This window comes from Ochotona princeps, chromosome 17 (genome assembly GCF_030435755.1).
Source record: "Ochotona princeps isolate mOchPri1 chromosome 17, mOchPri1.hap1, whole genome shotgun sequence".
NCBI classification, from domain to species: domain Eukaryota; kingdom Metazoa; phylum Chordata; class Mammalia; order Lagomorpha; family Ochotonidae; genus Ochotona; species Ochotona princeps.
Genome location: NC_080848.1, coordinates 33,449,500 through 33,473,828, shown reverse-complemented (window position 1 = coordinate 33,473,828; position 24,329 = coordinate 33,449,500). Strand labels below are relative to the sequence as shown.

The following is a 24,329-nucleotide window of genomic DNA, read 5'->3' as shown; positions in this document are numbered from 1 at the left end:
ACATACATCCAAAAACAGCTTCATCATCCAACTTATGGCTCAACAGCCGCTTTTACCAAATCAAGTAAAAATATGTTATCTGAGTGTTTGTATTCTCAATGAAAAAAAAGAGCCACTGATTACTTTTCATTACTACACATGTGTCAAGAGCTGAATCACACGTTCAACATAAAATTTATCTTAGTCCATATATTCCATCACTAAACGACTCAGACATCAGATGCCTACACCAAGGTTATTTAATAAAAGAATTTTTTAGAAATCAAATCTTTGTTTTCTCTTTGAGCATGATGCCATCATCACCTTTGTGGATGCTTTTACTAACTTGTCTGCAATAGTGTGAGTCATATCTGCACTTCCTATAGGAAATGCATCTTGAATGATGCAGTATCACGTAAGCGTGTGCTGGTCAAAAGAGCGTGTACATGGGCTGAATTGTGGCATAGTACAGTAAGCCTTTACCTGTGGTGCTGGCATCCCCATACGGGCTGCTCCATTTCTAATGTAGCTCCCTGCTAATACGCCTGGGAAAGCAGCCAAAGATTATCCAAGTTCTTGGGACCCTGTACTCATTCAGGAGACCCAGAATAAACTCCAGGCTTCTGGCTTCACACTGGCCCAGCTCTGGTTACTATGACTGTTTGGGGAGTGAACCAACGGGTCAAGATTTTTCTCTCTCCCTGTCTCTCTGTAATCTGTGTTTCAAATAAAAATAAATCGAAGAGTATGTGTGGGAGCAAGATGACAGGATTCAGGTCCCAATTTTGGCATTCACCATTAGTGTGATCCTCACCACCGATATGACCACTTAGTGTCTTCTGTTGCCTTATACGCTAAATGGAAAGCATAATAAATATCAATTCACAAGCACTTTAATCAATACATGTAAACTGACCAGAATAGTACCTGTAATTTTGTAAATATTGGCGATAATCATTTTTTTGTGTGAGTTTATGAGCAAAAAAAAAATCTGTTTTACTCAAGCATCACAGCAGCAAAAAAAAAAAAAAAACCCCAAAATTTATTTTTAAAAACGCGTTGTAGATTGAAACAGACATTTCACAAAGGGTGACAAGCGGCTAACAGGCACACAGAGGGATGTTTAACATTACTAATGATAAAAAAAGATGCAACTCAAAACTGCAATGAAATTACTTCAGTTAGATTGGCTATTATTAAAAAGACAAAACATAATGAGTGTTGATGAAGAGAGAAAGGGAACTCTTGTATACTAGTATTGGGAATGTAAATTACTATAGCTACTGTGGAAAATAGCACAGAGATTCCTTTCAAAACTAAAAATGGGATTCCCACATGTTCCACCAACAATATCGGATATATGTGTATATATACATAGATATCTCCAAGGAAAATGAAATCACCGAGTTTGAGAGGTGCCTGCATCACCATGTTGATTGCCATGTAACTTATAAGAACCAAGGAATGGAAGCAACCTCAATGTCTGTAAACACAATGGAATACTCCTGAGTCATGAAATAGGATGAAACCCTGTCACCTGCAACACCATCGACAGAACCACAAGTCGTTATGCTGCGAGAAACAAGTCAAACATCACATGAGCTCACTCATAGGCATAGTCTAAAACTAAGTGATTCCAGACTAGTTAAAAATACAATGGCGGTTCCCAGAGGTTGCAGAGGGTTGGGAAGAGAGTAGGATGTGCTAACATGCACTAAATTATACCTACACAGGAGTGAGGAGATCTGGGGCTCTACTGTACACAAAGTAGCCGCTGTAGATAACGTTGATGTGTTATATGTTTCTCTCTTAAAAAATTAAAATTAGGGTTTAACCATAAAGAAATGTGAATTGTTAGATGAAAAGTATATTTAACTTGACTGGTTACTACATAATGTATACATGCATGGAAACATCACATGCTGCCCTATAAGTACATGGCATTTTTAAGGGTCTTTTTTTTTAAATAAAAAAAACCTTGAAAAGTAACTTATATTAAATAATAAATAATTCTTTTATTTTCAGTCTGAGAAATAAGCCATTTTGCGGGTTTCTCACATAAATTAATGTGCTTTAATGGAAAACAATGTGATAACCTGCATGAAGTCATGCCATTTGACAAAGTTTCAAAATCAATAATATGTTGGGACACATGAGTAAATAAATGAAACCAATAAAATCCAATTTCAGACAATGATTCTATTCACATTCTCCGCCCTTTGGGTGATTGTTTTTACCCTCAGATGCTCATGCTTTCATGTTCTACTTTTGGTCTCTCACAAAATCTTTCTTGTGACTGGTGCTATGTAATATATAATATAATCCAACAGTAAGAATATAAAACTCAAACTTCAATGCAAGAGTACAAACATAATATTCGATCGTTAATTAACGCAGACCAACCAGGACAATCCCTGTGGTACAATGCCGCCTTTCAAAACACACAATAGGAAAGCAGTGATGCCTCGCCGAAGGTCGCCTGGGTCATGGCTGATACAAACCCCAAGCTGACAGAGACACCTGACAGTCTTGCCCCTGCATGCCCGGACTGGGTTCCTGCCGGGTGGCACCTCCACTCCACAGGCGACTGTGCGTCTTCCCAACCATCTGTGCAGAGACAGCCGCCAGTCTCTCGGGAACAATGAACAGACATCAGGCATCAGAGGATGTGGAGGGAGTATTATTTTTACATGGGATCATAATGGAATGAAGTTTTTATCTGTAGGGATTACAGTGGAATTTAAGGGTGAAATGGTAAGATTTCTGGGCTATCCTTCAAAAACCTCCAACTAAAACCAAACCAAACCTACATTAAAGCAGGAGGTAGGTTCCAGATGAAGTAAGAACGGCAAGAGGCTGTTAAGCATTGATTTGGGTGACAGGAACACAGGGGCTCACAACACACATACTTGTTACTTATTGTGAACAGCTGTAATTTTGTCTCAGAAAAATATCAAAGCAGAAGAACATGTACTTTTTTCACATGAGAGTAACAAAACAGACCACATACCAGTCCCCAAGGAAACCTGATTAAACTAAAAAAAAAAAAAAAAAAAGCAGAATTATACTGTGTTCCTGAAGCACTAACAATAAGACCCACAAACTCTCAAAAGGAAACACACACACAAACATGGATCACACGGATATCATTAAAACACAGTTTAGGACAGTCGTCAAGGAGAGAGGAAATGTAAACATAAAGACTAGCAAGTGATGACGTACTGGGTCCTACAGACACAGCAGAGGCAGTTCAAGAAGAGCCACCTCACCAGCCGCCAAACAGGCAGAAAGCGAGTTTGTGATCTCGCCTGGGATGTCTGAGAATGAGAGCAGTTCTATCAATAGTTGTAACAGGTGACAGAAAGCAGGGCTGTCCCAAACCAACTGAGAGGTATGCTCACTCTGACACAAGCTCTAACTCTGAGCCTGACTCAATCTCCTGGATACATACGAAAACAAAACAGCCTCCTACATCTGAAAAACAACAATAAAACACCACAGGTAAATACTGAAGATCAAGGGAAAGGACTGGAAGACAAAACAAGAAACCTGAGAATGATTACCTATGACAGGCAGAAAACAGACCCAACTTGAAACTACAAGCACTGTTGAGAAAGAAAAGAAGAACTGAACAAAAGCAATATGGAAAGAAAAAGCGACATAAGGAAACTGTTTTAGACTGAACCAAATTAGTATTCTAGACAGGTAGGTTATTCTGAGTTCCAGGTGAACTAAATGTAAGGCAATTAATGCTCGGAAACGTTCTGGTAACTGGAAGAGAAAACTTCTAATTTTTTCATGTGATGTAATTACTGACCCAGAAAAAGCAATATTGACAAATATGAATCAAAAAAGGTGCTGGTTTTTCTACATAAAGTATTATTTCATCACAGTAATAGTTTGTATAAGACATAATAAATTCACTCTAGCAAGCAAAACATGAAAATATCTAAAATAATGAGCTGGAAAGGCCTCTTTCAGTCTAAAGGTCAAAGATGATTACTCAAAAAAAAAAAAAAACCCTACATACTTAATCAGATGAATCAGCATTGTAAACTGTTAGCATTTTCAAATGAATCTACAAATTCAATGCAAGTCTCATAAATATTACTATTGAATTTAATAGTTACTACACACTTAAAATCTGTATTGCAGAAAAGGGTCTATGTAAAAGGTACATCCACCTCAATAACGTAGAGAACATGGACTAACCCTCACACACACAAAACCACATCACAATGAAAACTGGGCAGTATTGGTGCAAAACCAGGCAAATCAAAAGATGGAACACAATAGAGTGCTCAGACAGAACCCATTATCTATACATGAATTTGACAGGTGATAAAAGTAGTACCACAAATCTACAGAGAAAGAAGATGGTTTTGAGCACAGCACCGTGGCCTAGCGGGTAAAGTCATCGCCTTGAATGCCCCGCGATCCCATATGGGCCCTGGTTCTAATCCCGGCAGCCCCACTTCCCATCTAGCTCCCTGCTTGTTGCCTGGGAAGGCAGTTGAGGACGGCCCAAAGCCTTGGGACCCTGCACCCACGTGGGAGACCCAGAAGAGCTCTTGGCTTTGGCTTGGCGCAGCACCGGCTGTTGTGGCCACTTGGGGAGTGAATCATCAGACGAAAGATATTTCTGTCTCTCCTCTCTCTATATATGTGACTTCGCAATAAAAAATAATTTTTTTTAAAAAGAAGATGGTTTTAATGGATAGTATGAGAAGATAGCTCTCCATACAAATGCAAATAAAACCAGATTGCTTTCTCAAACTATATGTGGCGGGGGTAGTATTTGGCAGGTACGATGCTATTAGGACAGCTTCTCAAAGAAAACAGCAAATTTTCAAGAACGTGAAAGCAAGACCTCATTCTTACATATGAAACACAAACTTACCTTCTGTAGAAACAGGACGATCCTTACAAGCATCTGGGAACGCAGTTCTTCCAGAGTAAACAGTGTCCGGGGTGTGCGAATGAAGATTTTGGTCTTCCCGTAAGCTACATCATCCTGAAAACCACACTGCTCAATGAGTTTCTTGACAGCTTCCTTGTCTGAGGGAAGATCATGGTTAGGCCAGGTGAATTCAGAGATCATCTTGTATCTGTATAGAAAAAGAACAGGGCACAGATGAAGAGAGAAAAACTACTAGGTCCTCTCAACCATTGGTCAACAAGATTCTAGATGTTTCAGAGAAATCAAAACAAAATCTGAGCAAACTGGTAATTGAAATAGCAGCTCTTCCGTCTGATGATATTAAAAATCCTTCAATAAAACTGAAGGTTCCTTCATTACAACTCTTACAATAAAACTATAGAATGGAGGGAGGGAGGGAGAGGGGATAAAGAAAGAGTGGAGGAAGAGGGGCAGGGAAAGAGACAGAGGGGGGGGAAGAGACGGGGGGGGGGAAGAGAAACAGGGAGGGAGCAAGGGAGTGAAGGAGGGAGGAGGAGAAAGAGGGAGGGAGAGAGGTGTCTTCCACCCACTGATTGACACCCCAAATGGCCTCAACCTTCTGAGATGGTCCAGGCTACAGCTGGGTCCATCTGCTTCTCCCATGTGGATGGCAGAGGCCCAAGCATCAGACCACCTTTCATTGCTTTCTCAGATGTTGTCAGTAGACAACTGGACTGAAAGTGGGGAAACCAGCAGTTGGACTGGTGCTCCAATAAGGGATGCTGGCATGGCAAGCAGCAGCCTCTCTGGCAGTGCCACAAAGCCAGCTCAGGGGATTCTTTAATAAGTTATTTACCAAAAACTTCCAGGGAATATCATTTGCAAATAGGCAACCTTGGACACATTCTCTATAAGCAGGCACAAGACATGCCTGCCTTTATCGGGGTTCTACTCAACACTGTTCCGCAGGTCTAATTAGTAGTGTGGGACCAATATAAAAATCAGTAAATGGGGGAAGAAGTAAAACTGGCACTGCTTATGAACAATATGGGTCTCCTCAAAGAAAACTAAACAGATCTTTAGTTAACTGACAACTAAAACAATATAAAACAGTGTTGCTGTACATAAAATCAGCATACAAAAATTAATTGCATTTCTACACACAAGCAGTCATCAATTCTTTGCCATGTGGGCCTCTCCCGGGGGCAGCTGGCTTTGTCAGTGTGACTGTGAGCAAGATAGGTGTCACAGTCATAGTCTTTTAGCTCAATCTCAAAAGGGACATTCCATCATTTTTGCCCTATTCCATTTGCTTAGAGACATATCATCAGGTCCAGCTTATACCCAAAGGCAGGGAATTACAAAGTAGATTGTCAACTGTTTGTTCATTTATTTTTTATTTTTGGTGAGAGCGTGAGGTAGGGAGGTGGAGCAACAGAGACTGAGATGATTGATTAATCGATAGACAGAACTTCCCTTTGCCGATTTGCTCCCCAGATTCCAGAAATGGTCAGGACTGGACTAAATTGGAACCAAGAGCACGGAATTCAGCCTAGATCTCCCACGTGAGTGGCAAGGACTCGACGATCTGAGCCACTACCATTGCCTCACAGGGTCTGTGCTAGCAAAAAGCTGGAGTCAGAAGCTGAAACTGGAAGTCCGACTCGGACACTCTGATATGGGACATCTGTGTTCTAGCCAGCACCTTACTGGCCAGCCCCGAAGGCAGGGGCTTATCCAGGGGGTGTCAGCAGGTAGGGGCCGCAGAGGCAACCGAGGGGCTGCACAACACAGCACCTGTCCTCGCCACCACACAGGACTGTTCAGAACATGTGCCATGTGATTGTGTTCTTACATGGTGTCTGCATTTTAAGTCACTGTGAGAAGGGCTTTTTTTTTTTTTTTGTCATTTAAAAACTTTAATGCAGTTCCAGCAGCTTCTCTTCACTTCAGCTCCTTCACCACCAGGCCTGGGGGCAGCGACTGTTTGAGCTTCTGGGCCTTCTCCTCGTCTGTGATGAGCAACATGTACAGGTACCTGCTGCAGCGCACTTTGGACTTCACGTTGTCCTTGGTTTTTGTGATCTTGACAGACGTGGCGTCCTTGCGCCACACTGTCAGCAGGAAGTCCTTGATTTCTTCCATCTTGCGAGGCATGGCGACGGGCAGCAGGCAGCACCGGGCAGCACCGGGCAGCCAGAGACCAGAGGGACGGAAAGTGAGAAAGGCTTTCTTCATACTCAGATGACACAGCAATCCCCTTGTGTCTTCCACATTTAGATCTCTGATTCATTTGGAGCTAATTCTGGTAAATGGTGTGAGGAGTGGACTTAATTTTGCCTTCTGACAAATGGCTATCCAGCTGCTGTAGAACTGTTAACAAAAAAATCCACCTTTCTCCCAGAGATCTGATACGCCACCTGTATCATGTAAGACGTCATATGTGTTTCTGCTTTGGAACTTCCCGATCTGTTTCTTTCATATCTGTCCATCTGTGTAATCAGTACCAAGTGGTCTTAATTACAGAGGCTATGCATATATTTTAATGTATCATCTCACTCATTTCTATGTTAAAGGCTTTGCAGCTATCTCAACATGTTTCTTTCTCCATACAAACTTGAGTCAGTTTATGGTTCCTGAAAAAAAAAACTCCTAAATCCAGAAAGTAACTGAACTAAAAATCAAGAATCCAAGAATCCCCTGAGAGTAGCTTTGAGTTTACATATTAAATTCATGAAATTTACACATGGAATTGAGTTGTCCTATCCAAGGGCAAGGTTTGTCTTCCTGTTTGTTCAAGTCTCCCTTCATGCTTTTCAGGAGTCTTCATGGGGTTTCCTTATGGGGCTTTTCACATTTCTTGTTAAGGCAAGTTATCTAAGTGCATCTGATCTCTCTCATTATTCCAGCTCAGCTCCCCTGACAGCACACGCCCCGGGTCCTTCTGTCCCTCAAGATCTCCTGCTCACGCCCACTGCCCTACATGTCAGAGGATCCAATGGCTCAGCTCAGAACTTCCAAGCACACTGTCCCTGCCTCACCTCATCCAGCCCACTGACTTTACATAACATATCACAAATATAAAAACATGACAACCTGAATCTGTAAATATTTATATCTGCAAATATACAAAATGTAAAAATACATTTTTCAAAATATATAAATACATATTTTTTTCACTTCATGAATGCATTATCCCTAGTCTAACCCTCAGTTTGAGCTTCAGACTTATATCAAATACCTATAGTTGGTCTCTAAGGCTTCTTAAATTTTACTTTCAGGGACCAGCATTGGGTATAACAGGTATAGCTACCACCTGCAACACTGGCATCCCATATGGGCACCAGTTTGTGTCCTGGCTGCTCCACTTCTGATCCAGCTCCCTGTTACTGACGTGGGAAAAGCAGCACAAGATGAATCCAAGTGTTTGGGACTCTGTCACTCACATCAGAGACTCAGATGAAGCTCTGGAGGCCCAGTGCTGGTCACGGTGGCCATCTGGGGAGCGTATCAGCAGCTGGGAGAGTACTTTCCCCTTCCTGCTCTTTCTCCTTCTTTCCCTCTGTAACTCATTTTCTTTTTTTTAATTTTATTTTCTTTTATTTTTTTAATTTTTATTTATTTTTTAAAATATTCATTTATTCATTAATTACACTGCATTACATGACACAATTTCATAGGTACTGTAACTCATTTTCAAATAAATTAATTTTAAAAAAACCCACTTTTTTGTCTTTCCTATCTCAATCTTACCCCAGCTATGAAAGCCAGAATTCTAGAAATATTTCTACCCGATTCCTTCTCTGTCATTACTTCTTTTTTCAAAAGAATTTATTTTTACTTTATTTGGAATGCAGAGAGACACAGATACAGGCAGAGAGAGGCATGCACAGAAAGATCTTCTATCTGCTCGTTTACTCCACAAACATCTCCAACACAGCAGGCAAAGTCAAGATCTGTTAACTCATTCAGGTCTCCCATGTGGGTGACAGAGAATCAACTGACCCAGGGTGTACATGGCAGGAAGCTAGAACCAAGCTAAGCTGGGATTCAAACCCAGGATCTTCTACGAATGAGGGTAAGCCAAATGTTATCTTAACTACTAAACCAAATACCTTTGCCTCTATCATCAAATCCTATTGACTCGACTTCCAAATACTGTTAAAGCAATTCTCTTCATTGTTTCCACCGCAGTCCTAATTCAAGCCAGCTCTAGTTTGCCTCAACAGACTTCAAAGTCATTTTCTACTTTCTTTGCAGTTCTTCTGCGTGCATTAGCCACACTTTCCTAAAAGTTTCAAGTTATGGTAGTTTTACATGTTTTTAGTTAGGGGTCTCCTCCTCCTCCTCGTTGACCTCAGTGACCTTGGCTTCTTCAGGGCTCTGCACTGAGGGCTGCCTCACTTTATGACCCTCTGCATGTATTGTTTCTGCTGCCAGGAATGCATTTCACCTAATCCTGGAAAGGCAGGTTGGCTCATTCTCGTCCTCTAAGCCTTCGCTTGAACTTCCTACATCAACACGACTCCCTGTTCCCATACTCTTCCCAAGGCAGCTGGTTTTTAGATACACCTTCACCACACTTGTAATCACATTGATTTGTGGGTTTACCAGTATAAAGTCTCCCTTGTGGACATCAAGAAACCAAGGACTTCCTTTTGTTCCCCATGCTAGTCCATATACTTGTCAAGGTGCTTGCCATGGCATGCAGGTGATAGATATTTGCAAAATAAATAAATGAATGCGAGGGATATGTTTAAAAGCTCACTTATTCGCTACAAGGGGACAGAAATCAAAGCTGAATGCAAGTTCTAACATGAAGACAGAGGTAATGTCACACATTATCACATGTGAAAAAAGGAAACTGATGGCTGCCCAGGGCCCTGGAGACGAGGGGCTGGTCTGCTCCAGACCCAGCATGTCTCCCAGGCTTCAGTCCAGAACAGCAGGGGCCACAGGAGCCAGTTATGTCACCAGCCTGGCGGGATTCCAGCTGACCAACGGCACACCTGAACAGACATTCCTTACATAACTAGGGCATAGACAGCCCCTTGCCAGCCCGCGGGTCTAGACGAGTATAAAACTCCTGGACACGTATCTCAGCTGCCCTTTCTCGCCTCCATCTTCCTTCTGCTCTGCGCAAAGAGGGCCCAGGAGCAAATTTTCCAATAAAGCTTCCGTTACAACTATGGACAACTTGTTGATATTATTCCACCAGCAGGCGGTTGGTGGTCATCATCTAACAGAAACAGAATCAGAAACATCCAAATTTACTACGAAACCACAGCCAGGGTCCAGATATGGGGCACAATTCAAGTAGTAACGGTATGTATCTCTCAAGTTGTGCGCTTCATGCACAAGCTGGGAACGATCCTGCTGCCCTTCCTCCCTCATCTCCCCTGACCAGGCAGCTCACAAGACAGAAACGGAGGTGCTCAGCCATCAGTCAGACTGGCCAGGGCTTGACCCTAGCTCTCCAGCAAAGCAACACTATGAATTTCCCAATTAAAAAGGTGAACTCATCTGATTTCTGACAACCAGTCTTATCTCCATAAAGGACTTCCAGCAGCATCTAAGTTCATCAGTATGTTTAAAACCCTTCTCTCTTTTCTCAGTAAAATAAGTGAAAATAAAAGTAAAAATTCAGGTTCAAACCTAGACTGCTTATAAAACCCACCAAATGGTGAGAAGTGGAGCTGAGGCATTGTTAAGCTGCCGCCTAGGACACCTGCAGCTCACATCAGTGTCCCAGTTCGAGCCCTGGCTGCTCCACTTCTGATCCAGCTCCCTGCTGATGTGCCTGGGAAGGCAGCCGAGGACAGCTCAAGTGCGTGGGCTCCTGTCACACATGGAGGAGACCAGAACAGAATTCTTAGTTCCTGGCTTCTGCCTTGCCCAGCCTTGACTGTTGTCAGCATTTGAGGAGCAAGCCAGTGAATGGAAAAGCTCCCTCCTTGTCTCTCCTTCTCTATCACTATGCCTTTCAAATTAATAATAATAATAATAATAATAATAATAATAATAATAAACCTCAGTGACCAACAGCAAAAATTCATTCTAGAAAAGAATACTTTTTCTCTCATCATCACTGGAAACATTAATTCAATGTGCTGCATATCTCCTATCCCCACCCTCCAACCCAATTCCACTCTGGTCTCATCAGTATGACAATACAGTGACAACTTCATGATTTGAACAAACTCATCTTCCATAAAGTGGAAGAGGAACACAGCTGACAGAGCAAAGAAAGTTACGTGGCAAGATACACCCCCAGACTTAGTCCATTCCACACCCTCCTAAGCAGCGCCAGAACTTCACCTTCATTCACACAATCACAGACAGCAGTCTTTCCAAAGCTATGTCTTCTAAAGAATGAGTGTAATACAAGAATATTCTGGAAAGTTTGTGGAATATGGATTTATAAGTTTCTGTAGGTACAAAATATTTGAAACAGTCTTTTGCAAGCGCTTGGAAAACATGTATTGCAAAACAAATGTTCATGCATTTCAAGGTTTTCTGCCTCCAAATAAACCTATCCCTTAATTCTATTTTCCTGCAAATGTTCTGAAGTCTCCCTAAGACATTCACTGTGATTACTGATAGATTTCAATTTTCACAACTTCCCTTTTTACACGTTCTGTTAGTTGTGCTCTTTTCTTGGAACTTTCTAAAATCCTGTTTTCTTTGGAAACCGAGTTGTCTTGATTCCATTTTGTTTTCTTCTTTGAGCTGAGTCACACAATCAATTGTGAGATGATGGACTGCTGAAGACAAGACTCTGCAGCCAAGGGCTTACACTCTGATGCGGCCTCACCTCCAGTGAGCTGTGTGCCTTGGAGCAAGTTACTTCTCTTTGCTGTGTCTTTTTACTCCTCCACATAAGGAAATACCCTCCTTGTGTGGTTGTCAGTTTCAGGGACTAACTACATGGTGCCTGTGACATGCCATGATTCTTCAAATAGTCACGGGAAAAAAAATGAAACAAAAAGATACTGAAGGTTTTCCATGAAATTAAAAAATATGTCAAATAATTTTCATTTGAGAGAGAGTGTATGATCCTTTATCTGCTGGTCCACTCTCCAAATGCCAAAGCCAGAAGTCTGGAAGTCCACCCAAGCCTCCAGTGCAGGCGGCAGAGACACAGGTACCTGAGTCATCACCCATGGCCTCCCAAGATGAGTGTTAACTGGAAGCTGGGTAGGATACTGAGTGGCCAGGAGTCTAAACAGGCACTCTGCTTATGGGCATCCCAGGGGCTGGCCTCTCCATTAACACTGTGAGGTCAGGGCTTCAAAGTGTGAGCAACAGTTACTATGATTCTCCTGACAATTTCAACGCATGTAGATTATTTTTTTTTCTTGTTAATGATCATCTGTATCCTTTCCACAAACAGCACAGAAGCCTTACTTATCTCAATTTTGCACTCCTGCTTCAATCTTAGCTCCCAGTTATTACTAAAGACTTGCCCAGGCCTTTGCTTCTGGTGCTTCTATGAGATGGACTCAGTCCCCGAGGTTGGGGCAGGGTGGGCTCCTCATCCCTGCCAGGATAGCATCCACTGGTGCTGTGGCATAGGCAGCCATGGCAGGTCAGGCCAGGGCTTCCCAAGAGGCAGTTCAAGCCCCACATGCCATTCTTTGCTTACAATTCCGACCCTGGTTTCCTTCCTGGTTTTCACAGCTTAAGATATTTAGGGTGATTCATATCTTTAAGATTCACTGTGAACCCTCCCTCCCCTTCTACATTTCATAGCATGGCTGTGCGTGTAGTTCATGCACATTTTAACTTATCTGAGGATGTTCTGGAGGGGAAACAGGAAATGCAGACTTGTGCCACCACCATCATATCTAAAATTCATAGCTCCTGTTACCTCTTGTCTAACTTGAGTATTAGAAAACACATTCTAACCCGTTCAGGATATCTTCCAAAAAACAAACACACCATAACCCTTTGAGTTAAAGTAAAATAAGCCCAGAAAGATTAAAAGTGAAGATATGTATCTGCAAAAATACCATGGCCCCTCCACATCAAGCTTGCTTCTCGTCCATCTCCTTCAACTTCTGCTTTATCTCATGCAAATATGTTTCAGTTTAACCTCATCCTACACCTATACAGCCATTCCCATTTGTTAACTTACGCTGATTTGCTACAGATGACAACTCAAAAGCAGAGTATATGTTCGGTCAATTGTTGGACTTTCCCAGGAAATAACAACAGATAACAGATCTTTCATATATATATGAATGAAAAAAGCTTTCTTATAATCTGACAGTCTTAAATTGAGATTCAGAATGCACACATCTCAATTCATGAAATCATTCCTGTTACACAGCCTCCAATTTTTAAACTGTGTGATTTTAACAAGGAAAAATGATTAGTTTTGAGCATAACCTTTTGATCAATGTAAAATCAAATTTCAATTTTCCAGGCTATTATGCCATAAAGTGTTACATTCATTGCGAGCCGGAGTCTCCCTTTAGTGCAGTCTCTTACTTACTGCACTAGGTAGCTGAACATTAGAGAAAAGCCAAGAGTGCTATGTGGTCTCACCTAGCATTTACAACCTCACATCACAAATAGGCACTCTGCAATTCATGTAAGCAGTTCTACCCACATCCCCCTCCCCTCCAACCTGAGCCTTCTTAGTCCCCCTCAGACTTCTGTGTCTCCGCTCCTGATCCTCACCCTGGGGTGGTACAGAGGCTCCTAGGCAGGAACAAGCGCTATGCTATCTGTGGCTCCATACCCGCGCACGGCTGCACTCCTGCCTGGCTGGGGCCCTGTTCCTAGCTGAGGCTGACAAACCTTCCCCTTGTGTTCACCAGTCCACCCTCTTGCCTTCTCCTATCCTGTGTACTGGATTCCTCCCTCGGCTGTGAGTCACCCACTCCTGCAGAAAACGTCTGCTGTCTCCTGACCTCAGGTCCCATTTCAGGGACTCTCTCCACTTTCCTTGGCTCCCATCTACAGGAAAAAAACCAAAACTCAGACTCTCACTTTCTACAAGGCATCTAAATCCTTCCAATTCTCTTCTTGCTTAGTCAAGCTCTACCCATACTTTGTCCTCTGACCCTTCTATTGCCAAATCGGCCTCTGCTTTTGTCTTACTAGACTGCAAAGCAATATTTAGAATGGTGCCATTTTTCTTCTTGGAATTCCATCTTCTCTTGCCTTTTGTGCTGTAATGCTCTTCTGGCATTTCTTCTACCTTACTAATTGTTCCTCCTCATCTTTTTGTTGGCTCCTTTGTGTCAGATCTAACATACCGTTATGAATCATAAATTTAAATATTATGGGCCACAAACCCCACTTTTTTATGAAAGGCAGGTTTTAAAAGAAAAGGAGAAACAGTAAGATCTTCTGTCCACTGATTTACTCCCCAGATGGCCACAACAGCTGGTGCTGAGCTGACTTGAAGCCAGGAGCCAGGAACCTCTTCCTGGTCTCCCACACTGGTACAGGGTTCCAAGACTTTGGGCCATCCTTTCTGCTTTCCCAGGCTACAAGCAGGGAGCTGGATGGGAAGTGGAGCTGGGATACACACTGGCACCCATATGGGATTCTGGTGGATGCCAAGCAAGGATTTAACCACTAGGCTATGGTGACTGGCCCATGGGCTCCATTCTTGACTCACTCAAGTTTTAAGACTTCACACGCAATCCACATCCTGGTGATTCCAGACTCTTACCGACAGCTCAAACTTTCCACAATTCCAGGTATATGTATCTAGTTAGTTATCTTTCTGCTACTCAAATCCTTGGGAGGCCTTCCACGCATTACACAGGCATGAGAACAAACTCAATTCCTGTTCTGTGTCCTTCTTTTCAAACTTCCTTGACCCAGGTTTATCTCAGCCAATGGCTCCCACTTGTGCAGAGGCTCCTGGCAAAATCAACATGTCATCTTATGTTCTTCCTTACTTCTGCCTCTTCATAGCCAATCCACGCACAATCATATTAACCCCAAAAACTGCCTGCTTGCCCCTCTTCTATCTGCAGAAGGCAGCACTCTTGTCAGGTCACCTCCCTAGATTCGTGCAGTAACATCTGGAATGTCTCTTAGCTTTCTATTAACCACGATCCCTTAAAATAGCCGCAAGACTGTATTCTTCATAACCCACCCAATGTTTTCTATCACACCTTGCCAAATCCTAAATGCTTCAGTGTGTCTGTCAATTCTGGCCATATCTGACCTCACCTCACAGCACACCTGTCAATCAGCATCCTCCAAGCACAGGGCACTAACATGCTACTCTCACTACCGCAGAGTGGCTTTCCCCAGCAGCACCCTTCGCTCCAGCTTCTTTCGGCTCTGACTTCCATGTGGCTGGATCCTCATCATTGCTACCTCAGCATCTTTTCTGATACGAGCTGAACAAATATTTTAATTTTCAGCTTTTTTCTGATTTATGTTTTACGTATTTATTTCCTCTTGCGGAGCCTAAAGTCTAGAACATAAGGAATATACAGCAAGTATTTTAAAATAAATAGATGAAACCTAAAACATTCTTCTAATTCCAAGTTGTTAACTCACATCAACAAATTAGCAATGCAGTAGCTATTATTTTTCATTGAGCTATTACTAAAGGCCAGGTATATAATTCTAATTGAGTTTCATATATCATCTCATTTAATCAGTTAGCAATTCTTCACAGTAATCACTATTATCCTTATTTTACACAGGTGTAATCCAAGGCATAGAGATAACCCAAAGTAACAAACTAAAAATGGCCAAGTTAGACAAATCAAGCAGACCAATTTAAAGTCCTTCAGCTTTAGGTTCTTAATATTTGGCTATTATGATAATTACCAATGCTGGTAAGGGTAGGCAGCACTGACTATTACATACCATATTTGTCTCAAAAACACTCTTATGAAGTGTTATTAAACATATTTTACAAATACAAAAACAAGGTCAAATAAACTCAATTTCTGGTCCAAGATTACTTAACAAAGAAAAGGAACAGCTTGGACTTCAATCCAGATTTGTCTCCAAATTTGTGTTTTTCCTCCGATACTATGATGCTGACTCTTCCCAGGGTCCATGAATCATGAATTCAGGGACTCTTGTTGATTCTAGAAAAGCATTCCTATGTATCATTTCTTTAGTTTATTTATGTAGTTGGCAGGGATATACACAGAGAGAGAGAGAAGAAAGAGGCAGAGAAATTTTCCATCTGTTGGTTAACTTCCAAAAAAATCTCACAATGCTGGGTCAATGCTAGGAACTGGGAACTTAATCCAGGTCTCCCACATGGGTAGCAGGGACCCAAGCACAAGAGCCACTGCCTGCCACCTCCAGGGGTCGGCAGAGAATTTAGTGCCAGGAATGGGACTCAACTATAAGGACTCAGGTGCTTTAACCATCATCTAAATGGCACCAGATGCCTGTCCTTCCTCAACGCTTGAGTTCCTTCCGCAGTGGTTGCAGACTGTGGCCTATGTGCAGACGCACTGGTCCGTACAAAGGGACTCTGACACCATTCGTGTGCGCCTGGGTTTTCCTGGGGGCCGGTTCTCACCTGTGAAGGAACTTCTCATAGGTCTGGCGGAAGGCAAAGCCCGCCCGGCGCACGCGCACGTTCTCCAGGAGTCCCAGGTACTCCACCTGGTGCCGGCAGCGCTCATCATCAAATATCTGCGGGGACTTCTTATCGTTGGGTTTGATGCAGCGCACGTAGTAGGGCTCCTAGAGAAATGGCAGTAAATTATGAGCTTAATGCAGCGAGGTCTCCAGATCAGGGGCTCTAAGGTACTAACTGGTGTGTCAAAATCTGCTCAGCGCCTCTGACTCCTCAGGCACATGTTTGTGAATAAATGAGTTACTCTCCCTTTTCCCCTTGATTCCATGATAGCAGTTCTCAAGTCTTCAAGAAAAATTTTCTTTTCATTATGTTTTAGGTTTCATCAGGGGTAACAGAACAGAGATAAGCCAAGGGAAGTGAAAATTTGAGCCATGAAAATTTGGAAATCCTTGTGGTTTTCACAGATGAAAAAACACTGTTGGTGTCGGGGAACGAGGGACGTCGAAAGAATAAAAGACAGCCTCTGCAGTAGCAATCCAATGTGAAGAGGAGAGCAAAATCCTGAGGACGGCGCTCTGCTACATAGCAGGCCAGGGTTGTTATGCTGTGATTATTCAGATTATAGTAACTGGGGTTTTAAAAATAATTGTCTGCTTCATTTCCAGAAATTTTTAGTCTTTCTAAAGAAACTGATTTCTATTTGAATTATTTAATGTATTATATAAGTAAAATCAAGTTATAAAAATGACTTCATTTGGTTAATACCTTCAATGGCCACAATGGCCAAGATTGAGCCAGGCTGAAGCTGAGAGCTGGGAGCTCAGTCCAGGTTTCCCACACGATTGCAGGGAGCTACTTAAGACTTCGCCTGCTTGCTTCCCAGGATTTGGATTAGCTCCAGTCAGTAGCTAAAGCAGGGTGTCAAATGCCCACCTCTCATTTGGGCTTTTTAAACAGGTATTAAACTTCATGGGTGAGGAGAGAAGTTACAAAATCACCTGTAGGCATCAATGATTCTACGAAAGGGCCCTTCTGTGCCAATTAAGCTTTGTACCATGTGTCAGATCATAACTTCTTTTAAATATAAAGCTGTGCTGGGCACAGATCCTGCTACACTGAAGATAACGAGTAAATTACTGGATGAACCCATCAGGCCAAAGGTATCCTTCTTCTAAGTGTAAAGAGTTCCTTTTTCTTCTCTGAATTTGTAATCTATCAGATACACAGAGGCATTTTAATCAAGATAGAGAGCTCTTGGTAGCTAAATTAGGCAGTTTTGAACTCCACTGACGGATGGAGGTGAAACAGGGGTGGTAAATAATTAAAGAAGAGAGGCTTGAAGAATGTGAGCTTACTTGCATTTTGAACAGAACAGCACTTTTCAACACTTTTTTAAAAAGAAGCTCTGGTTGTCTATTTATCAGGTGGATATATAAGACCCCTGCTTGCGGCATAGACCTTCAAAGCCTCTGGAATTCCTTTAGTGATAAAAAGTATCCTGGTCATGCTAATGAGGCTACTCAAGGCTGGGCTCCTAGGTACGACACCTTGTAGATTGTGGACATCATCCCAGGCCCCTGCCCTGCTGCCTAGGGGGTGTGGCTTAAGCCTAACCTCCCCCAAGGCCTGAAGCACAGCCTTCAGGCCTACAGGTGGAGTGTGGCCTCCAACATGGCTACAAGGTCAAGGCAAGTATACCTGAACATGACCTCAACATCACCAGAAGATCTGGGGAGATAGACCTGTCATACAGCCGATTACAGCATCTTCGGTGGGCGTGGGGTCTGCCAGAAGGCTCCCTCCTGCCCTCCACTTCCTTACCCTAAAACCTGTAACCTCTGCATAATAAAGCGGACATTCCTCACCAGCTTGTCTCAGGTGGTTCTTGCTACCTCACTCTCAGTGACCTCGGGGCCTGTTGGCAGGTCTAAACCCCGAGAGTAGATTGATAACTGCTTCCTTTTCCCTGTAAGTATTCTATAACACCAACCCTAGACTTGTATATTAAATCACGGAATATTTAATCAGAAAGTTAGCGTTCCAGTACACATTACTTTAAAATACAATGTTGGGTGATCACATGTTCACTAGATCTCTACTGGTTTTTTTTTTTTTTAAAGATTTATTCATTTTTATTACAGCCAGATATACACAGAGGAGGAGAGACAGAGAGGAAGATCTTCCATCCGATGTTTCACTCCCCAAGTGAGCCGCAACGGGCCGATGCGCGCCAATCCGAAGCCGGGAACCAGGAACCCCCTCCGGGTCTCCCACGCGGGTGCAGTGTCCCAATGCATTGGGCCGTCCTCAACTGCTTTCCCAGGCCACAAGCAGGGAGCTGGATGGGAAGTGGAGCTGCCGGGATTAGAACTGGCGCCCATATGGGATCCCGGGGCTTTCAAGGCGAGGACTTTAGCCGCTAGACCACGCCGCCGGGCCCGATCTCTACTGGTTTTTGAATGTTACATTTACATAGTGGGCAGCAGTAGCTAATCATTGAAAAGAGTTTATAACAAATTTAAAACAAACTGAATGGGATGGTGAAGTGAGGAAGAGACAGTACTGTTGACCTGAGGACTTTGTGCAAGTTTCCTGGAATAAACGGTCTTCACTGCTTGGTGAATCAATGAAGACAAGTCACACTGAAGGGAGTAAATAACTGAAATGCTCTCAGACCCATTTGAATGCTCTGGCGCTGGTCTAACAGAAAAAGCCCTGCACACAATTGGGATCCTTCGATGTCAGATCTCTCTGCTGCTGACCAGCTATGATAAAACTTTTCCAGACCTACTTAGCTAATGAAATGAGGATACAACGGTTTCTGCTTGGAGTAATGAGCGACCAGGTCAACATCCATGCTGGCAGTAACTTGGATAAATACACACAAAATACACAAAACATTAGCCTGGAGACATGTGAAAGCTGATGGGGCAGTGGACGGTCACCGGATTGGCCTTCAGGAGAGAATGCTGTGGGGAGTGCTCTGGTTTGGGATGCCTCTTCCCAGAGGGGATGGTTGGAGTACAGAAGAGATTCTGACAGCTTGCTGGGGTTATAGAGACAGAGATTACAGACCAGGCTCTGAAAGGAAGTTGGCCATGGGCATGCCAATCTCTGAGTCAGAATTCTGTCATAGGGATCAGAGAGAGTTAAACCGCAGTATGTGGAACTGGAACAGCTAACTTGGAATACTAGTACTTCTAGCTGCCTCAAAGCAGCAAAAGCACATTTCCCCTACAGAAATATGACACAGATTTGGGCCTCCAATTATTCTTGAAAACAAATTTGTAGATATCATATTTGGAACAAAATTAAAAATACATACACATAAAGAAGAATCAAGGCAACATAAAAAACAAACAGCAAAAAAACCACACAAAATAAACAAATTTGCATGAGTGTAGACAGTGAGGGGTTACAAGTCAGATTCAAATAATCACATTTACCATGCACCTACATGACAAAAGACAACACTGAGACCTGTATACAATCAGAAATAAAATATATTTAAAAAAATCAAACCAAATGGAAAAAATCTAAAACTGAAAAACATAATAATGAAGATGAAGAATTCAGTGGATCAGAAATAGCTGAAAGCAAAGAGTAAACTAGAAGGTGAATGAGAATAAATATCCTGGGATAAAGCATGGAGAGACAAAAAGATGGAAAACTAAGTGCGGACAGTAGGAGGTCTGGAGGACACAGTGGGATGGGCCATTTAACTGGAACCCTGACAGAGAAGAGACAGGAGGAAAATATTTGAAGAGATAACAGTCAAGAGTTTCCTACAAAGAAAAACAAAATCACACCATTAAGGTGAGGCATTTGGCCAGGTGGTTAGGTTGCAGGTTGGGGCACCTGCAGCCTGTGCTGGGGTGCTTGCGTTCTTAGTCACCTCCAGATCCAGGTTCTGCCTTCGTGCCAATGTAGACTGCGAGCAGGAGAGGTAACTCCAATTACTGGGTTTCTTTCACCCATATGGGAGACCTGGTTTGAGCTCCCAGGTTCTGGCTTTGACCATAAGGGCATTTGGTGAGTGAACCAGAGGATGAGAACTCATTTGCGCACGCGCTGTCTCTCTCTCTCTCTCTTTCCTTCTCTCACTCTTTCAAAGGAAATCAAACTACCGACTGAAGAAGTTTTACAAACTTGAATCACATCAAAGCATATCCAAGTAAAATTTGTGAAAGCCAAATTGCCAGCAGAGAAAAAATACTGCTGCTCCTTGCAGCAGGAGTTGCAAGGAGCAGTAACAGATGACAACTGACTTCTCAAAACAAATGATGAAGTCCAGTAGACAGAGCAAGATGAATGACACTGCTGATTTTGAATTCACCCCCCTCCAAAAAAGTATTCTTCTAAAATGAAAACAACAAAAAAGAAACAATATGTGAAATGCTTCTGGGTAAATAAAATGTGTCAGGCTTCAAATAAATTTAGGCATAAGAAAATGGTACCAGATGGAAGGTCAGTGATAAAGGAAGGGGAAAAAATAAAAAATAACTAAGCCTAAATAGACACTAGCTACACCTAACAACAAAACAAGGTCTCACTGTATATAAACATGTATACTGTATGAAGTTAAACTGTATATAATAAATACATGTGTGAAAAAATGCAATTAAAATACATGATCAAAATAGTATATAAATCGGGAACATCCAAGAGACACATACTTGAAACAGAGATATAGGAAAATGCAAAAACAAACTACACAAACTCAGCCAAAAAAGAAAAGCTGGTTTAGCTGCATCCTCATGCAAGGCAGATTTTTAAGGCAAAAAAACAACATGGAAAGAAATGTCTCACAATGACAAACAAGCAGGAAGATGCAAATAACAGCGCTAGCTTAAATGAACCTCAATTCTCTAAATGTCTGAAGCAAAAATTAAAGGTACATGCAGAGGAATTTAGAATCAAAGTAGATTTGATTGACAAATACAGAAAATTTTGAACAGGACTAGCAAATTTGACCTGACTTGCAAATACGCTATGTAAAGCATTGTGTATATGCTGTATATGTGGTGTAAAGTATTGTGAAATGCATATAAAAGATTCACATTAAGCAAATTCAACAAATTTTTAAAGGCTGAAATCACAGTTAGGTCTTTTGGTAAAACAAGACTAAGCTTGAAATCAAGAGGAAAAATCTGTGTGTCTGAAACCTAGGAAATGAACTTGTAAATAATCCCTAGGGTCAGAGAGGAAATCACAATGGGATCTAAAAATATTTTGACATGAACAAGTAATCAAATCATGGGGACAAAGCAATTTAGTCTAAGGCATCATTTGTGTTGTGTAAGTAACTACAGAGCAGAAACTGGCTGAATGGAATTTTACCAACTTGGCGAGCCTGCGCAGAGGAGGTAGCAACTCTGGATGAGCCATCAATGCCTAGCCCAGGAACAGAAGAAAACCCTTTCATCCTGCTTAGTAATACAGATGTCTTTGGGTAAGGAGTCTGATGGGAATATTTAATACTTAATCAGCATTCTGTCTCAACTTATAAATGCTGCCTCCTCTCTCACTTATAAATATCCAGACTGACTAAGCCTAAGAAATCTTAAATTTGAAAAATTCAGAGTACCTTATAAAGGTTAAATTGCTAAAGTCAGTAGAGATCTGAAATCTCTAGAACTTCTTAATCTGCCTCTCTGTATGGTTTAGGTGAAAATCATTTGTGAAGGTACAAGCTAGAAAATGTTGCATTTTAATATACTTCTGTTTAATCTGCTTTGGAGACTGCTAGCTACAACCAAAGAAAGTTCAAATTCACTTAGTAACTTATCAACCCTGTGCTTCAGCACTTTGAGAGGTACCAAGAGGTACAGAAAACTAAACCATTCTCTTAATCCAGAGGAGATATGCACTTGGAGCACTGTGTGGAGTCTGACTGGTACAGAATCAAGGACTTCCACCTGGGCAACGGGAACCAGATAAGGTAACTTCTGATGAAGTCACTAAGACAAGGGTGCTGGACAAAACAAGGGGGCAGTGACATTGTGAGGAGTAAGACAGTGAGCAAATAAATACTGGCCACCTTCCTTTGACTAAATTCTGGGTGAACCCCGCCTCCAGGGCTGCTCTGACATAGAAGAGACTGTTGATCTGGAAGGGGTGGCCACACGGCCGAGCCCCATCTGATCCTCATGCTGTGTAGGGGGGCGGATGGAAGGTGGAACTGAGGGCCTTGGATGAGGGGCTGTGCCTGCTCTGGACTCCTGAAGACCTGGCCCTCCCACAGATGACAACACCTCACTGAGCAAACGGAGCTGATGACTGCAGCTTCTGAAATCAGATCTAGCCCATCAGAAATAGATTCATAGACGCTCAGATTTCCAGCTCTTCCATGTCCTCATGTTCAGACATTACCAATACTGTAAATATCGGGATGCTTTTTGTCAATTTTTAAATACATTTATGTTGAATACAGACACATATATCATGTTTGGATTTATTTTTCTACCCTAATTTACCCCAGCATTTCCACATTCTTCTGATTTTTGATTCTGGCACTTTACTTTTTTCTTTAATGTTGTTTTTACGTGTTTCATTTTCTGGTTCCTCAAGGTGAAATTCTGAATTATTTTTTTAATTCTTATTTTCATTTTTACTATTTTCTCTTGAGTTTGGTATAAGCTGATGTTAAACCTATCCTTTGAGCTTTTAATTATATTTTTAATTTATTTTTAAAGCAGGAAAAAAAAAAGAGGAGGAGGGAAAAGAGGGAACGAGAAGGAGGGAGGGAGGAAGAGCTAGAGGGAAGAAGAAAGAGAGGTGAGACCAGAGAGAGGACAGAGAGGCAAGGATGAAGGGACAGAGATGAAAGGAGGGAGGGAGAGAGAAATATCCCGTACGCTGGTTCGATCCCCAAATGCCCTACTGCAGCAAAGGATGAGCCAGGCCACAGCCAATGACTCAGAACTCAACTGGGGTCTACGATGTGGGTGACAGGGACCAAACTCCTTGGGCAATCACGCGCTGCCTTCTAGCGAGCACGTGAGCAAGAAGCAGGAATCAGAACAGGGGGGAGGAGGGGAAGGAGAGAGACTGTTTAGAACTGGATCCTGTTCCTTCATAAGCGCTAATCTGGGTACAGACTGCACATTCAGGTCCTCCCAAGGTGCCACCTGGTCTGTCAGGTGCATTCTCTCCATGAAACTATGTCTCCCTGCTTGCCCCAGTCTGAACGCCCAAGTCCCTCTCAGTTTGGAGAGGTCCCCATCCATTCTGACAGTTGCCCTACCGCACCAAATCCTGCTTTGCTTAATGCTGCTCCTTGTCTCAAGCCTGAATTCTTCCTTGCACAGAGAATTTATTTCCCTCACCTCCGCTAACAATAACACTTTCTCCCCACCTTGTTTGGTTTACACATTTTATAGTCTATTCTTTTAAACTTTCACTATTTAAAAATGGTTTTCTTCCTTTAGCTTTTCTTCGGTGTTCCCATTTCTGGATTTCAGAGCTGAACTTAACCCACTGACTATTGGTCTGTCTTCTTATTTTATAAAGAAATAACAAATGGGTCACTGTAACAGGATCCTACAAGTTCTGACAAATTCTTTTTTAAGCACTTCCAAAATATTTTGTAATTTCATATGACTCCCTCTTCAACCTGTGAATTACTTAGGATAGTATTTTTTTAAAGTTTCCAAGTATATTTATTTAACAACTTACCTTTTAAAAATGGATTATTTGAAAGGCAGAGAGGAGATGGGACAGGGGAAGGAGAGGAGAGTTGAGGAGGGGAGAGAAACACTTGCTCTCATACCTGCTGGTAACTCCCAAATGTCTGCAGTGGCTGGGGCTGAGCCTGGGCCAGAGGTGGAATTCAACCCAGTCGCTCACACAGGCGGCAGAGGCCCAACTCAGTTAACTGAGATATCACTGCTGTTTCCCAGGCACTGTATTAGCTGATGACCTTTT

General features: G+C 42.3%; 2 protein-coding genes across 2 annotated transcripts in view; both read right to left on the bottom strand.

The window, feature by feature from the left end:
- The window catches only part of MYO1D (myosin ID), a 310,619-nt gene that overhangs the window by 150,913 nt on the left and 135,377 nt on the right, over positions 1-24,329 (bottom strand). Inside the window, exons 15-16 of the mRNA XM_004593874.3 lie at positions 16,401-16,567; positions 4,880-5,087 (exon numbers count right to left, since the gene is read on the bottom strand). Coding sequence (XP_004593931.2) covers positions 4,880-5,087; positions 16,401-16,567 — 375 coding nt within the window. The remainder of the gene's footprint in view (positions 1-4,879; positions 5,088-16,400; positions 16,568-24,329) is intronic.
- LOC101529976 (large ribosomal subunit protein eL38-like) lies at positions 6,789-7,061 on the bottom strand. The gene has a single exon (XM_036495968.2). It carries the CDS (start codon positions 7,034-7,036, stop codon positions 6,824-6,826), a length of 213 nt encoding a protein of 70 aa, XP_036351861.2. The 5' UTR covers positions 7,037-7,061; the 3' UTR covers positions 6,789-6,823.

Coding starts and splice junctions, on each gene's coding strand:
- LOC101529976 (XM_036495968.2), bottom strand. CDS start 7,036: ATGCCTCGCAAGATGGAAGAAATCAAGGACTTCCTGCTGACAGTGTGG.